At 37.1% G+C, this 14,269-nt stretch overlaps 1 protein-coding gene across 1 annotated transcript; it reads right to left on the bottom strand.

Annotated features, from left to right (window-relative positions):
• Positions 1–3,199: 3,199 nt before the first annotated feature.
• On the bottom strand, positions 3,200–10,964 carry RBP2 (retinol binding protein 2). The gene is made up of 4 exons (XM_057377490.1): positions 10,892–10,964; positions 7,940–8,118; positions 4,991–5,092; positions 3,200–3,253 (listed from the first exon to the last, which is right to left on the bottom strand). The coding sequence occupies exons 1-4, from the start codon at positions 10,962–10,964 to the stop codon at positions 3,200–3,202; spliced, it is 408 nt and encodes a 135-aa protein (XP_057233473.1).
• Positions 10,965–14,269: the final 3,305 nt, after the last annotated feature.

Below are 14,269 nucleotides of genomic sequence, written 5' to 3'. Positions count from 1 at the left end.
CTGCTCTGCTTTGTTAGAAACAAATTCAATTAATATCTCTAATTTGAGCCTGTTTTACCCATGATGGTGTCTGGGGAGTGATTTCTCTCTCCCAGTCCTTTACTCAAGCCTTTGTAGTATTTTCTCTCCCCTGTCCAGCTGCAGAGGGGAGTGACAGAGAGGCTTTGGTGGGTGCCTGGCATSCACCCAGGGTCAACCCACTATACTGGATCACAAGGTTGTTGGTAAATTCCCTTCCTGGAGCTGTWTTTGAGCAATATTCTCTGTGAGGAAAGGAATCCATGCAAATGGTAATCCTTCAAAACTGGCGCCAGAGGGCTCTAAAAATGTGAATGAACATTCTCTGATTTRCCAGCCAGGTCTGTTCCTCCAGCTCAAATATTTAATCTGCTGACAAGGAGATAAGRGATTTTGAACAGCTTAGAGACCAACCTAACATCACAAATATGATACAAACAAGGATACCTTTGGAAGTAATTATAATGCAACATAATTAATATCTCCTCTGTCTCCAGCCCTGTGTGTACAGTTGTAAAGGATGCTGCAAGTAGCCACATGTCAGTATGTGCAGAAACAAAATGTTCTTTTGGAGAGTAAAAAAGCCTTGCATATTTTCTTACTTCCTGTTAAAAAGTCTGAAATTTTCATTTCCAAGATAGGCAAAAAATCGGGTCAGATCCAGTTTTCTCCTTATCGAAGTCTACTTGTGCTCAATTGCCTACTTCATTTCCTTCTGAGCCATAACCATTAGATAGAACTAGTGAGCATAATAAGAAAACCAATTGAAGAATGTTTGCTTTCCCTCTTCAAACTCATCATTTGTGAATTGATGATAGYTCCTTGTGATATATGGAAGGTTTTATTTGGATTTATGATTTGGTGTGAMGTTACAAACCCCTGCATTTTGTAGGCTTTCTCCTAGTGAGAACCAAACAGGGAGAAATGTCACTGATTAAAACATGCACATTTTGTTTCCTAGTGATTACGTTCTTCTGAAAATATTTTGAAAGCTTAATGAACTGTGGTACTTCTTATCCTTGTAACGAGCAGACACTTAGAAATACGAATTAAATGCATTTCTACTGAAACGTCCAGGTCAGGGCTGAACAAGACAAAATAAGGACTTTACTAACTTGAAGTGCATTTCCATCCGTGCAAACCAACATGAAAGCATGGCTCAGGCAAAGGACACAGGAAGTGTGATACCAAATCAACTTTTATCAGGAGAAGCAAAGTCCAATTTATGAAAATATCCTTACGTATGCACTTCTATGCCTGTTGTGATTTAACTCCAGCTGGCAACTAAACACCACGCAGCCATTCCCTGAGAAAACTCCTGGGCAGAGGCAAAGACAGTTTAATGGGTAAAGAGAAAGACAAACAGAGCAGGGAATTCATTTATCACATCCCATGGGCAGGTATTCAGCCATGTCCAGGACAGCAGGGTTCCATCACATGTAACAGTTACTTGGGAATTAAGTAATTGCTGGGGAACGCCATCCCAAACACAGTTGTTTTCCCTCTTCCTTCTTGCAGCTTTATATGCTCAGCATGATGTTTTATGGTATGGAGTATCCCTTTGGCTAATTTGGGCCAGCTGTCCTGTCTCTTCTCCCTCCCAGCTTCTTGTGCAGCTCCTCATGGGCAGAGCCACAGGAACCTGGAGTCCTTGACTTAGAGGAGGCACTACTTAGCAACAACTCAACCAGCAGTGTGTTATCAACATTATTCTCATACTAAATTCAAAACACAGCACTGTACTTGCTACKAAAATGAAAATGAACTCAATCCCAGCTGGAGCCAGGACTATGTCCATGGCCATATAAGTATTGGTGATATATTAATCAGATTTTGCAGATGTGACCCAGTTTTCAGCTGGGAGACTGTCTTCTTTCATATCCTGAGCAATTGACAGTGAGTGGGCTAAGGAGCAGGTGGGAATGAGGAGAAAGCATATGTTCCTCCACTTCTGCGAAAGTTTTTTCACATATTTTCTGTACTTCCCTACCACTGATCTGTTCAGTGAATTTTCACTCCTCCCATACCACCAGAAGATGTGGGCCCACGGACAAGAGGGACCTTAAGAGTGATAAAGTTGATGTGAAAGTTTTTATATCTGAAAGGCAAGGTTGTAGAAAAGACAGTGTATTTTATTAGAATAATTCATATAGTTGGGGAAAAGCAGAAGAGCTTTTGGGCATACAAGCTCTTCTGGGAACGGTGTGCACACATTTTGTTGAATAATAAAAGTTTCTATCTACTGAAGTAGTGTTCATCATCCATGGTTAACTTTAACTTGCCTTTAGCAAAGGACATGAATTCTTTTGAAAAACCCTGAATAAAACTGAGAAGAGTTGTGTGGAAAAGACTTGTCTTTTTACAGTCCCTGAAAGGTGGTACAAGGTGAAGATTGCAGCCTGCTGGGTACTCTTTATGCACAGAGTACTGTGTGTACTCTGCAGTTTTCCTCTTACAGTCCTAAGTGTGCCTTAGTTTTCACATCATGGAGCAACTCTTCAATGTAGAGTTTGCTTCAAACAGGAGATTTCTCCACTGGGATGATTATTAGGGTGTCAGTTTAAACTGGAAGCTACAGCATTGTCATTGATCCACGTTAGGACCCTATTGAGGAGCTGCAGCTTTCCACAAAGGCCATGAGATGTCTTTCAGATGATACCCAGTAGCAGCTTTAGACCTGGGCCAGATTCAAGGGAGCAATCCAGATGTGAAAGGCTGTGTATTGTGCTCAGTGAGGCATTCTGTTGCCTGAAACTGTGGATTTAGTGATCCAGGACTAAATTAAATAGAAACAATCCAATGAATGTCCAGTGTTACTCAGTCATCCAGATACATTATGATAATACAGCACTATGGAGAGAGATACTATGCTTGAAATAATTGTGAATGTTCGGCTTAGTTACTAATGGATATTCCTCTGGAAATTATTATAAAGATGTAGGGAAACATTATTTGAAAGACAATTATTTTTATTTAACTCCAGACTGAAAGGCAAAGGAATTTATGAGGTTTGTAACTGTTTGATGTTATATCTATAAAATGTGTTTGTTTCCACAAACAGGCACATAATATATTTATGCTGCAGTGTCAAAGGAATGAAAATCTGGCTCCATTCTTCTTTTTAGACAAAACATAATAGCATAACATTGTGATGAAGGTCTGGGAGGCTTTCTGCTCAATTTTAGTTCTTCTTCTTGAATGTCTGATGGCACACCTGGTCTTCACATGTCAGTTCCTAGAGCATTTAAACAATCAGTAAGTATATAGTGGTAGAAATTTTATTTTGCATACRCATCAGATCCCACCACAAATTACAACTGAGCCACTGCATTAAAAACTTATGTTTATGGAAAAGAGAACAGAAAGAATAGTGTATTATATGTAACCAAATAGCAGGTATGTGCTTCATGTTGCARTAATTAGTTTTTGACACTTGAATTGAGTTCTAAGAAGAATAAACATGAAAAATGCATTAAAATTGTGCTGTAATCCAAGGCTTTTTCATGCTCTGTTATTAAAACAATATGCTGTAATAGTTTATAATTCATGTTATCTCAAAATTCATGAGAAGCACAAAACAAGGAAATAAAAAAAAAAAGAAAAAGAAGAATGCTTTAAAAAGATGATTTGCTTCAGAGGAGTGCCCAGCCATTTCTCAGGGGCTGTTACAATGCACCATTGCTGCCCAGKGCTGCAGCTGACCTCTTAAAGGCTGGCACAGCTGCACATTGCAGTGCAGTCAGTTTGGTGGGTGGCATTACCCACTGTTCCTATGCCAAACAGGACTTCGAAGGGAGCTGAAGCTGCTGCGTGGCAGCAGTGGGCCACACCTGAAGATTTTTGTAAGGGTCTACTTGGCTTCTCTGTTTCCACCAGTCTCAGCATGAATCCTGGTGCCAGCATGCAGAACCTTTTAGGTCAGCTTTTGAATATGTGTTCAAATAGAACTGGAGAAGTTCACTGGACAGGTGACTTAGTTGGGTGGCAGATTGTGGATTTTAATTCCTGGCTTTGACCTTTCAAGTGCACTGATGTGAGCCAGTGTGATTTCCCACACYAAGCGTATGTAGAGTGAACTTGTGAAGGAGCAGATGTCTCAGTGCAAAGCATGGGACAGAACAATGGACCTTTCTCAAGCTCTTCTCCATCCACTTATTGTRCCATCCAACATTATCGTGCCTATTTCTTGATTGCTCTCCCAGGAAACTCTGGAATCATTATCATTATGTGAAACGTTCAAAAAATRAGTAGATGTGGCYCTTTGTGATATGGTTTAATGTAYATGGTGATGTTCAAAGCTYGRACTTGTTGGTTWTGGAGGTMTTTTCCAACCTTAATGATTCTATGATACTGTTATTTTGAAATCTTTCTGGACACCACTGRTTGCTTATTTCCTSTACAGGCTCTTCTGGCCTCTCTTGGACTTACCACATCTATCTTTGGGCTGCAGCTTACTACTTTAGATGTCTGAATTTATATTGAACTAGGAAAAAAATCATTGCAGTATAGGTTGTTTGTGGGATCCTCTCTGGTATCCAGGGGTTTCTGATCTGTATTACAGCACAATGTGCTAAAATTTCATATTGCTTCTTTCAGAACAAAGAATAACATTTTTTTTGCAATCTCTCTGACTATTTTTTATTTATTTGTCTTTTTTTTTTTCTCCTACCATTGATTCTATAAGAATGAGATTTTGTTAGAGGTGCAATGTAACAGGAAGGGTTAAGAGCTGKAGGGCAGTGGTCTGGAGCAAAGAAATCTCTGTAGGGTTATGACTTAATTGGGAGCAGGTGAAAGAAATTGAGCATTCCTGRGTTGAAGCAGAGGGGAATTTCCTTGGGGTTCAGAGATCAGAACTGTCTAAATAAAGACCGTTCTAACTAGAAAAAAAAAGAGGATCCTTTGAAATGGAAAACCTGCACCTATGTTACAGCCTCAGTGATGTGCTGTGTATCTGTAAAGCAGCCCTTACCAGATGCAGGATGTCTCCTTCAATCCAGTGCTTCCAGCCCCKGTTTTTCTTTTCACCTTTCTGCACACAGACCAGTTTGTCACCATCCCAGGTCACCAGGGTCTGCATGAATCAGATAATTAACTCACTTACATTAATGAGAAGTTTATGAACATATAAAAATAAGTCAAATCAAACAATGTGAATACACAATTGCAGTTGCCTTCTATCATACTCCACCTTATCCTAAAAAACCTTGAATGCATTTAACCAAAATCCAGCTGCATTGATGATGACAAGAGCAAGCTGATGAGAAGCTTTTGCATTGCTTTGTTGTCATTTCCATGTGTTTCTTCACATACATGAGTATCACGTGTTCATACTAACTAGTAGATTGGTGAGTTTACAGCTTCTTGTGCAATGTATGCAAATTGTATATTKTTCTTGCTGTTTAAAACCATTAATGAAAAAAATTACAGGGTTTCATTTGTGARGACTTGAGGGTTTATACCAACAAGGGCACTGCTAACAATTTTTGTAGCTCTGCAGGAAGTGTATGTTAATACCATCTTATAAGCTAAATTTATTTGCATATTTTTGTATACTTTCACAAAGAAATGCTAAGAGATGTGATCATAAGCTGAACAATGTGCTGTAGCTTGAGCAGAGGGGTTGGACTAGGTGTTCTCAGGAGATCCCTTCCATCCTCAACCATTTCCTGATTTGGTGTGATTCAGAGTCTATCAGCAGCAGACAAGGTATTGGGTATACAATAGGGCTAAATTATCTATCTACAGATGTGCCAGGCTAAATTCAAAACAACTTTGTTTGAATTGTTCTRTATTTGAACCACTGTCCTTTAGGGATGTGTTTTACCATGTATCAGACAGATCCTTACTAGACCCCAGTTACAGTCCATGAAAGCTCAGTTATTACAAAGCTCCAAGCATATTGGGAGCTTAATTCATTTTCTAGTTCAGCAGTGGATGATTTATTTCTCTTATGAGGGAGCTTTCCATTAATAATGAGACAAAACTCATTCCATTTCAGTTAATTTCTTTCTTATTTACGGAATTTTCAAGCTACATGCTCTTTAAATTATCCATGCCCTCTTTACATTTAAATGTCGCCTACCAATTTTATTACCTTCATCTAACTTTAATGTGTTTGAGGCATTGTTTTTCTAATAAAATGACCAGAAAATACTTTTAGAGCAATTCAAAGAATAATGGCATGACATGCTTCCTTTTTCCTYCTCCCCTCACTAGAAACAAATAATAAGATCTGTTTAGAAACGAGTATTAGGCAAAAGTAATTAAATCAGGTCAGGKTATAAATGCACAAAGTGTTTCCTTTGTTCCTTCCTCTCTCTCTTCCTTYTGATAGTGAAAAGTCTGYAAGTGAAGAGAYTGTGCAGACAAAGGCAATGGCTTTGGTAGTGGTGATGAGCATTGGAGGAGCACTAATTAATGGACTTAAGGAGTGATGAAACTAATGAGTCCTTTGATCCTTAGTAATGCCTTCAACTGATCTGAAGAGATGTGCGAGCAGTGTTTTAAAGCATATACTTTGTCACACGAATTTGTTCCACCCAGTGCTCCCTGGAGAAGGTGACAGAAAGAAAATTTAGAGCTAGGAACAGTGAAAAAAATTGCGTCTTACTCTGATGGCTTGCAGTGCTGTGAATGAGAGATAATTTGGAAGAAATCATAGGCATTACACTGTGCAGTTAGTTTGAGAATTAGAAGTGATCCATGGTGAACAAACAATGTCTTCTGTTAAATTTGYGCCACTTCAGTGAAGGATGATGTGAGTTCAAATGTAAACATGTCCTTTACACTGCCARTTTCCTGTGGCAATTGCCAAAACAAAACAGGTCTTGTTCACAGCAAGTTTTGATCTCAGCTTTTCAGAGTTTGGCAACTGAGAGCTGAGTGGCAGAATACACCTGTGGTAATTGGCAGAGTCGAGAACACGTAGATTCAGTGAATGATGAYAAAGGCAGGAAGGTGATGCAGGACTCTGAAGGGGACAGTCAATGGAAATTTAAGATCTACTAGACTTTCTATATTTGAAAGTGTTGCTTAAGCATTTCAGGGGTGAGAAGAAAGTAAAACAGAAGCAGTATTGATACAGAAACATGAAGCTGCATTCAGGAAGTGAATTAATGCTTATGAGTATTCTTTTCCTCCCTGACCTCTGTGAAGGTCTTGTTTGAATGCCCCACAGGAACTGAAATACTGAATCTCTGCCTTGGGAGTAGGGATATAACATGACCCTTGATCCAAACCTTRCTTGTCCACACATCTCCCTGGAAGGGGTCTCAACAAATGCCCTCAGATTCCTGGGGGGATTCTGAGCTCAGGTTACTCTATAATCCCAAAAGTAGTAAAGCATCCACTGCTGGTCTTCCTTGCTCCTCTGCCTCTGTCAGAATCCCTGTCACCCAAACCACTGCTAGCTTTGGCTCACATTTCTTTCTTGCCCCTTCCAAAGCTGCTTTAACATTAAAAGCTAAGTGAGGTTTATTTTCAACGATGTCCAACTGTTAAACTGCCCAGCTGAGACTGGTCAGTGTAAACCCAGCCATCCTGAAATGAAAATTTGTCCTAAATTCACAGGGATTAATCTACAGTTTCATTAAGGAGGATACATAGGTAAAAAACCAGATTTGTTACTGTCTAGATACATAAAGGTGTATCATGGAAAAGCTGGGAAAATCCCCTACTAGAAAAACATAATTAATGATTGTCCTCACGTATCTCAGTAGCCATCCTGATTTGCATTTCTAATAAATGCTTGTAGCAGGAAAGAAGACTGTCTGAGGAAGCAAATTATTTCTCCTTTTTAAGAATCCCCTGATGTCTGTAAAATATTGGGGTTTCACTTAAAGCATTGAGCTGATTTTTGGAACTGCTGGCTTCTGGTGCTGACTGTAGTATAAACAGATATCAGGTWCCAGATTTTTACCTTTACCACTCGGTTGTCCAGTCCTTTGGTGTGTTCTTCAAACTCCACTCCCACAGTGTAATCCAGATCATAGTTTCTGAAAGTACTGAGTGTTTTTGTTTTAAAGTTATCTCCATTTTGAACAATCTCCTTTGTTTGTTTCAAGTGTTTTGCAATCTTACGAGTTGCAAAATCAATACCTGTAAAAAACCAGAAAAGACAGTGAAAATTCCAGTACTAACAAAACTAAAACGCCACAGTTTTTGCATCTACACATGTGAAAAAAAAAATAAAACATAGTTCCACAAATGGTGCTTTTACCTGCAACATTTTTCAGAAAAAAAAATTCAAATAAAAATAATCTTGTTTTTCCACATACACTTTCAACCTGAGGATCCTCCACTAATAATAAATTTATTTACTAACAGGATATCTGTGGGAAGGTTGTGAGCATACAACATATAACCAGTAGTGAATAGATGCAGGTATGTTAATGGACCTGAACTTYCAGGGTTTTAGAGAATGTGAAACAACAGGGTCTGTTAAGACTGACAGTGCCTTTTTGGCCTCACTCACACATGAAGCTGTGGGATGCAGAGTGCTACTCTCATTTAAAGCCTGGGAGCCATTCCCTTTCCTAACCATGCAATGTAACTCATGGAGCCTTTGGCACATGAGGCTGCTGATCTGTGTCCTGCAGGGCTACTGACGCTTTAGGCCACTCCTAAAGAAKGATCTCAGAATAATAATCCTGATCAGAAATGTAGCATGTTACAATGGGTAGACAATCAAGGGAGAATGAGGATGTAATCATAGGAATTTGGGCATGTTACTTTTATGATGAACCTACAAGAGTACACAAGAGGTTAATTAATTAACTTAAAAGAATGAAAATTATATTAAAGAAAAAGAAACCATCAAATAAAAAATCTGAAATCCATTACTGTTAGATAGCAGACACGCAAAAAATTGCAGTTTGAAAGGAGACAAATTCAAAGCCAAAAGTCAAAAAAGTATCGATGCAGAGCATTTGACAGTTCCTGTTTAATATTCTGTCAACGTTTTCTGCAGTACTGATCTCCTTAACATCCTCATTTGTTCATGCTAACATTATGATGTAAACAACTGCTTGTGACTGAATGCATTGCAGGTTACCAAAGGGAGAATATATATTACCATGATCCCAGTTTGCCCCAGCCAGTCCCCCTAATGCCAACAGCATTATCATCTGCAATAAATATTTCTGACCAGCTGGCAGRGAATCTTATTATGGTGCTGTATGCAAATGAAACAATCTCCCATGCTTCTGCAAGAGATTGAAAAATGCRTTTGCTTTGCTGGCCATCCTTTAGTGGTTTCACGTGTGTGTTAATCACTGTCAGCTCAGCAATGCCACTTGCTAATGGAGCCCTTTTTCTTTTGGTAGATTCATTATCCCACTTGTGAAGTACTAATCGAATTGAGTAAGAGGATAGGCTTGAAAAAAATGTGACTTTTTAACATGGGGAATAATGGTCTTGTTCAGTATTTATATTCAAGACTTCTTGGGTATATTTTATCTGCTGTGGTGGATTAAAGGTATCTCAGGGTCTGATTTATAGCCAGACAACATAAAATTTAGTTCTCTCTGAGGGAAAAAATGTCTAGACCTCTAAAGAAATGCTATTTCTGACTAATATATTAGTCTTGTAGCTCCTGGAGAAAAATCAGGGCGGTTTTATTAAAGCATGGTTTTCATAACTGCATTTTGAACAATATGAGCAATAAAAATGATATGTAGTTCTATTAYGGTAGATTTAAATACTTTGTAACATGTTTATGATAAAATCAAAGTCTGTGACTTAAAGGGCAAAACTACTTTTTAATTAAAGTATAGAAATGTGTATGCATTAATTAAAAGGACAGATGAATTTAAAAACCCCCTCAAAACCTCAGCGTGCTTTGAATCTGAGTACATTAATACTTAAAATATCAACATAATGTAAAATTGTGAGAAACRGAGTAGAAGAATATCTTTTCACCCTTTCCCTTCAATTTCTTTTCTGCGAATCACCACTAGCATATTGATCTTTACATTGGTTTTGGTCTTGGGGTTTTTTGATTATTCATTGGTAGTTTTGAATTACTATAACTTATGGTGTATATTTAACTTAGACTTTATATATGCACATATGACAAAAAACAATTAAYGTGTATCTTTCTCCTGAAATTCAAGACATTGTCCTAATCCTTCTCATTTTTAAAATCCTTTTTATCCCTCACACGTGTATATGCGTATTATTTACAGAGGTCCCTAAAGTTATTGGGTTTTTTYCCATAAATGCAAAAGCTAAAACCTATGAATAATGAAACTTGCCTGTCTCTCTAAAAAGAGTTGAAGCTTTGAGAMAATTGAAACTATTTTCAATTGCTGATGAATAATGATGACAGTTTGTTTTTATGTATTTATTTATATTCCTTCTCTTTTAATCCAAATAGATAAATCAATTAGGGTTAAGGTTCTTTGGTAAAACTAGTAGAAAATCAGCTAAAACATCAAATTTTCCATCTACAGAACATAATTAGTTCAAAGCACTAATTAAATACTGGCATTATTGTTATTTTGGTGATATAGAATATCCTCTTCCTCTTTAATTGCACTGTGGCTTCWCGGTTACAGTAAGTATATACCAAGAGTAAAAAAGAGCTTCTGTATCTGAAAGGCAATTGATTTGGGGTTTTTGCCGCCCACCTATATCTGTTTTTTCATTTATTCAAATAAAGAATAATATCTTTGGTACAAATGTTCATTTGCTTATCTATTTAGATCATTGCAATTTTAAGTACATTAAATTACCTGATTTTTCATGTGATTGGTAGAAACCCTTATGCCACAATGTACATTATAGAAAAAAATCTCATTAATTTTTAGAAAGATTTTACTTACAACTGAAAMATTTTCTCTTTATATAGTTTTAATATTTTTTCATTTACCTAAAGCAACCATGTAGCCTTCAAAGTTTTCATTGCTTTCCATTTCCCACGTCCCATTGTAATCAGCAGGCATGGTGGCGAGAGCTTAAAACCAACTTCAGCTCGAGAGGTGAGAATGGCAACAGGATCTGCCAAGAGAATGTTTTATAAACCTTTTATATCTTTTTTTTTATAAGGTTTATGATTTTGTAGATAATATAGTTTAAGGGGCARAGTGATAACTCGAGAAACTTTGCTTTCAGTGACAAAGTTCAGTTGAACAGCTGGCAGACAAGGAACACTTTCAGAAATATGTAGTAATACAGGATATGATTTTACAGTGACCTTTGTAAAGAACTGCTGGCTATTATGGGATACCTTTGAAACATATTGAACACAGTGGCAAATTGTACAACACAGTTAAAGTTTCCAAGGTGAATTCCCYTTTTAGCTCCCTTTCTACGTGTCACTTTTCCTTATGAAGTGGCAGTCTCACAGAGCTGACACACCCACAACTCTTGTTTAAAACTTATGGAATTCTTGAATGTGRAACAAATGTAAGACAGGACAGAAAAGGGAATATTCCTGTTAATAATATTTTTGTTTTTCTTTTATCTTCAATATATCTGCTATATACCAAAAGCTGTATTTATACCAATCATGCTATTTTTGTTTTAGTTTAACAGCAAGTTTAGCAAATGSAAAGTAAAACAAAATCAATCATAATTAGTATCAATCCTGCCTTAAAAATTAATTTTTAATTACTCTGAAACATAGCAGTTTGTACTGGAAAGATGTTTTACACATTGTTGTGGAAAAACCCACAGATTTCAGTWGTGCAAATAAGCATATTCAGAATGTATCAGAATGAAGAATTTGAATGTGCAGTCAAACTTTATTGGTGTTTAAAGTAAGTACTTTAAGCAAATTAATTTAAGGTTTTACATCATGTGGYTTTAATTAGTCAAGATAACTTACAGATGGCTCTACAGAGACAATAATTGAAATGACCAAAAGTTAAAAAYTCCTTGACTTTCTTGCCTTTCTCTCTTTTTGTTATTTTTTTTTGAAGTGGGAATATTATTAAAAAATGRCTAGAAAAATATTAAGGTCTTGAATGCCAATTCAGAAATCAATAAATGGAAGAATTAACGGAGCTTAAGATTTCTCTGCTAGCCTTCACTTTGTTAAAATTTAATGCAAAATTCTACAAATGCCAAAAACTTATAAAGGGATTAAAAAACTTCAAAACAAACCTAAAGAAAGTTGAGAGTTTCTGGGAGCTGAGTTCTTGAAATGAATCAACTTAAGGAGCTATTTTAAGATAAGGAAAAGAAGGATCTTGATCTGTACTTAATAGGAGACATAAAGAAGGTTTTCAATCAGGCATCAGGCAAAGGCTCAGGGAACTGCAGTGATTGRAAGCTGGAGGAGGTGACTTCCTGTGTGAATGCCCACAGGAAATTACCTGCATTCTTGGCTGGAGAGTGCAGTTTGTCTGTAGAGCAGTTTGCCCAGGGAAATTGGTATCACTGACATCTTTATATAGGAAGAGAATGGCCTTCTAAAACATATGTCTCATTTCAAGCCCAGTTTATTGGGCTGAACAGATTTGCTTATAGATTTGTTTCCATTTTAAGAAATTTTARATGAAACACAATGAATGATATCACATTGAAAATTAAAATTAAAAATCTTTTATTCTGTAGTGATATTATGTCATACTTATGCAATAAGTTTGTTTTCGCTTATGTTTGTGTACTTTATTTCTTAGCCCCCATGTTTCATCAGCATTAATAATAGATTAGTACTACTTATACATTTTATATATTTACTAAAAGGCTCTGTAAAAATAAGAATACATCCGGCTGAATGTCTACAATCACCTCCTTGAATCAGTGCATATGCTAGAAGCTCAGGGTGAGACATTTGATGTGCTCACTGACTTCAGTTCTGATGTGTTTTGCTTCTTATGTAACAGTCATTTTGGTAAAAGGGGGAAGACACTGAAGCTGCATTCTATGACCATTAACAATTAATGTCCATCAACAACTAATAAAGTAACAGATGGTTCTATTGCTGTAGATATGCAGAGCTAGGCACATTCAGAGAAAATTAATTATGGTATGAATACATCCTTTGCATAAAACATCATAATTAATTAACAGSATATACATATAATTGTACAGCTTTCCCCCACAATGTTTTGGTTATGCTCATCCCTTATTACTTTTTTACATTTTTTCCCCAATATATGTATTTTCTAAGCAAGTATTTACCCATCAGACTAAATTACCATTTTGAGCCTTTTCAGGTAAGTTAGGAGGTTTACAGGCACTAAATTTAACCAATCAGAGAACTGGCTAAGTAGGTAATTAATAAAACATGAAATATTGACTTGACAGAGTTCTGTGATGCTTCATGAGCTTTTAAAGAATGCTGTGTTAAGGTCCACAAAGGGAATTTTCAGTTWACGAATCAATATCTTGACAGACAGTAAAACCTCTATCGCAGTCAAATGCCTGCCAAATCATAAGGGTGTCAGGATATAGTACAGATACTGTTCACACGACTGTTTAAAAGCCCTGGGTGGAGAATTCTAAATCTTGGGTCTGTGCCTTGCTAGTTATACTGATCTGTCTCCCATCACAATTTTAAAATTTTGATTCATTGTCCACTTGAAATCTTAGAAATTGTTCTTTGTGCTCTGTATTTATTGTTTATATACTGCATACACAGASAAACTTTCAAAATGGCAAACCAGGTTTTCCTTCCAATGGGAAAAGTCTACATTTGGAGAACGGAAGATAAGGTGCCCTCTCCTAATTGTCATGACTGTTTTGTTCCCAGCGTTTTTTTCTTGCAAGAACACTAGGGATGCCATATGTGCCATGTATTGAATACTGGGAATGGGGGAAGGAAGGTGTCTTCTCTGCTTTTTCCAAAATGTATGCAAAAAATCAAACTTTGGGCTCATATCTTTTGTGTCAGGTTTCAACACAGGGCTAAGATTTATGGCTAAATATTGAGACCTTGGAAATAAAGCAAAGTCATGAAAAATCAACTTACTTCTGCTAAAAGCCTAAGTAAATTTTTTAATCTTTATTTGTGTGTGAAGAAACAAAGATGGCATTGCTTGCTCTTTCCTGTGAGTCAGTATTGATTAGTGACAGTTTGAAAAGATCTCATGGAAAACACCTGGACTGACAGACTGAAAAGTGAGGGCTGAATGCTGTTTGTGTGGAATGAGTCAGAAGTCATGGATGCCACATCCAACACTTGCCTCCAGCTCCTCTCATTGTGTCTGAGACCTGCCCACAAGAGAAATTTTATCTGGGTAGGTGAACAAAGTTCAGCCTTTCCTGCTATCTGAAAGGGCTGGAAGTGCATTCCCCTTGG

Source organism: Malurus melanocephalus, unplaced genomic scaffold (genome assembly GCF_030028575.1).
Source record: "Malurus melanocephalus ecotype Western Australia unplaced genomic scaffold, MMel_1.1 scaffold_317, whole genome shotgun sequence".
Lineage (NCBI taxonomy): Eukaryota > Metazoa > Chordata > Aves > Passeriformes > Maluridae > Malurus > Malurus melanocephalus.
This window is presented reverse-complemented; position numbering and strand designations above follow the sequence as displayed.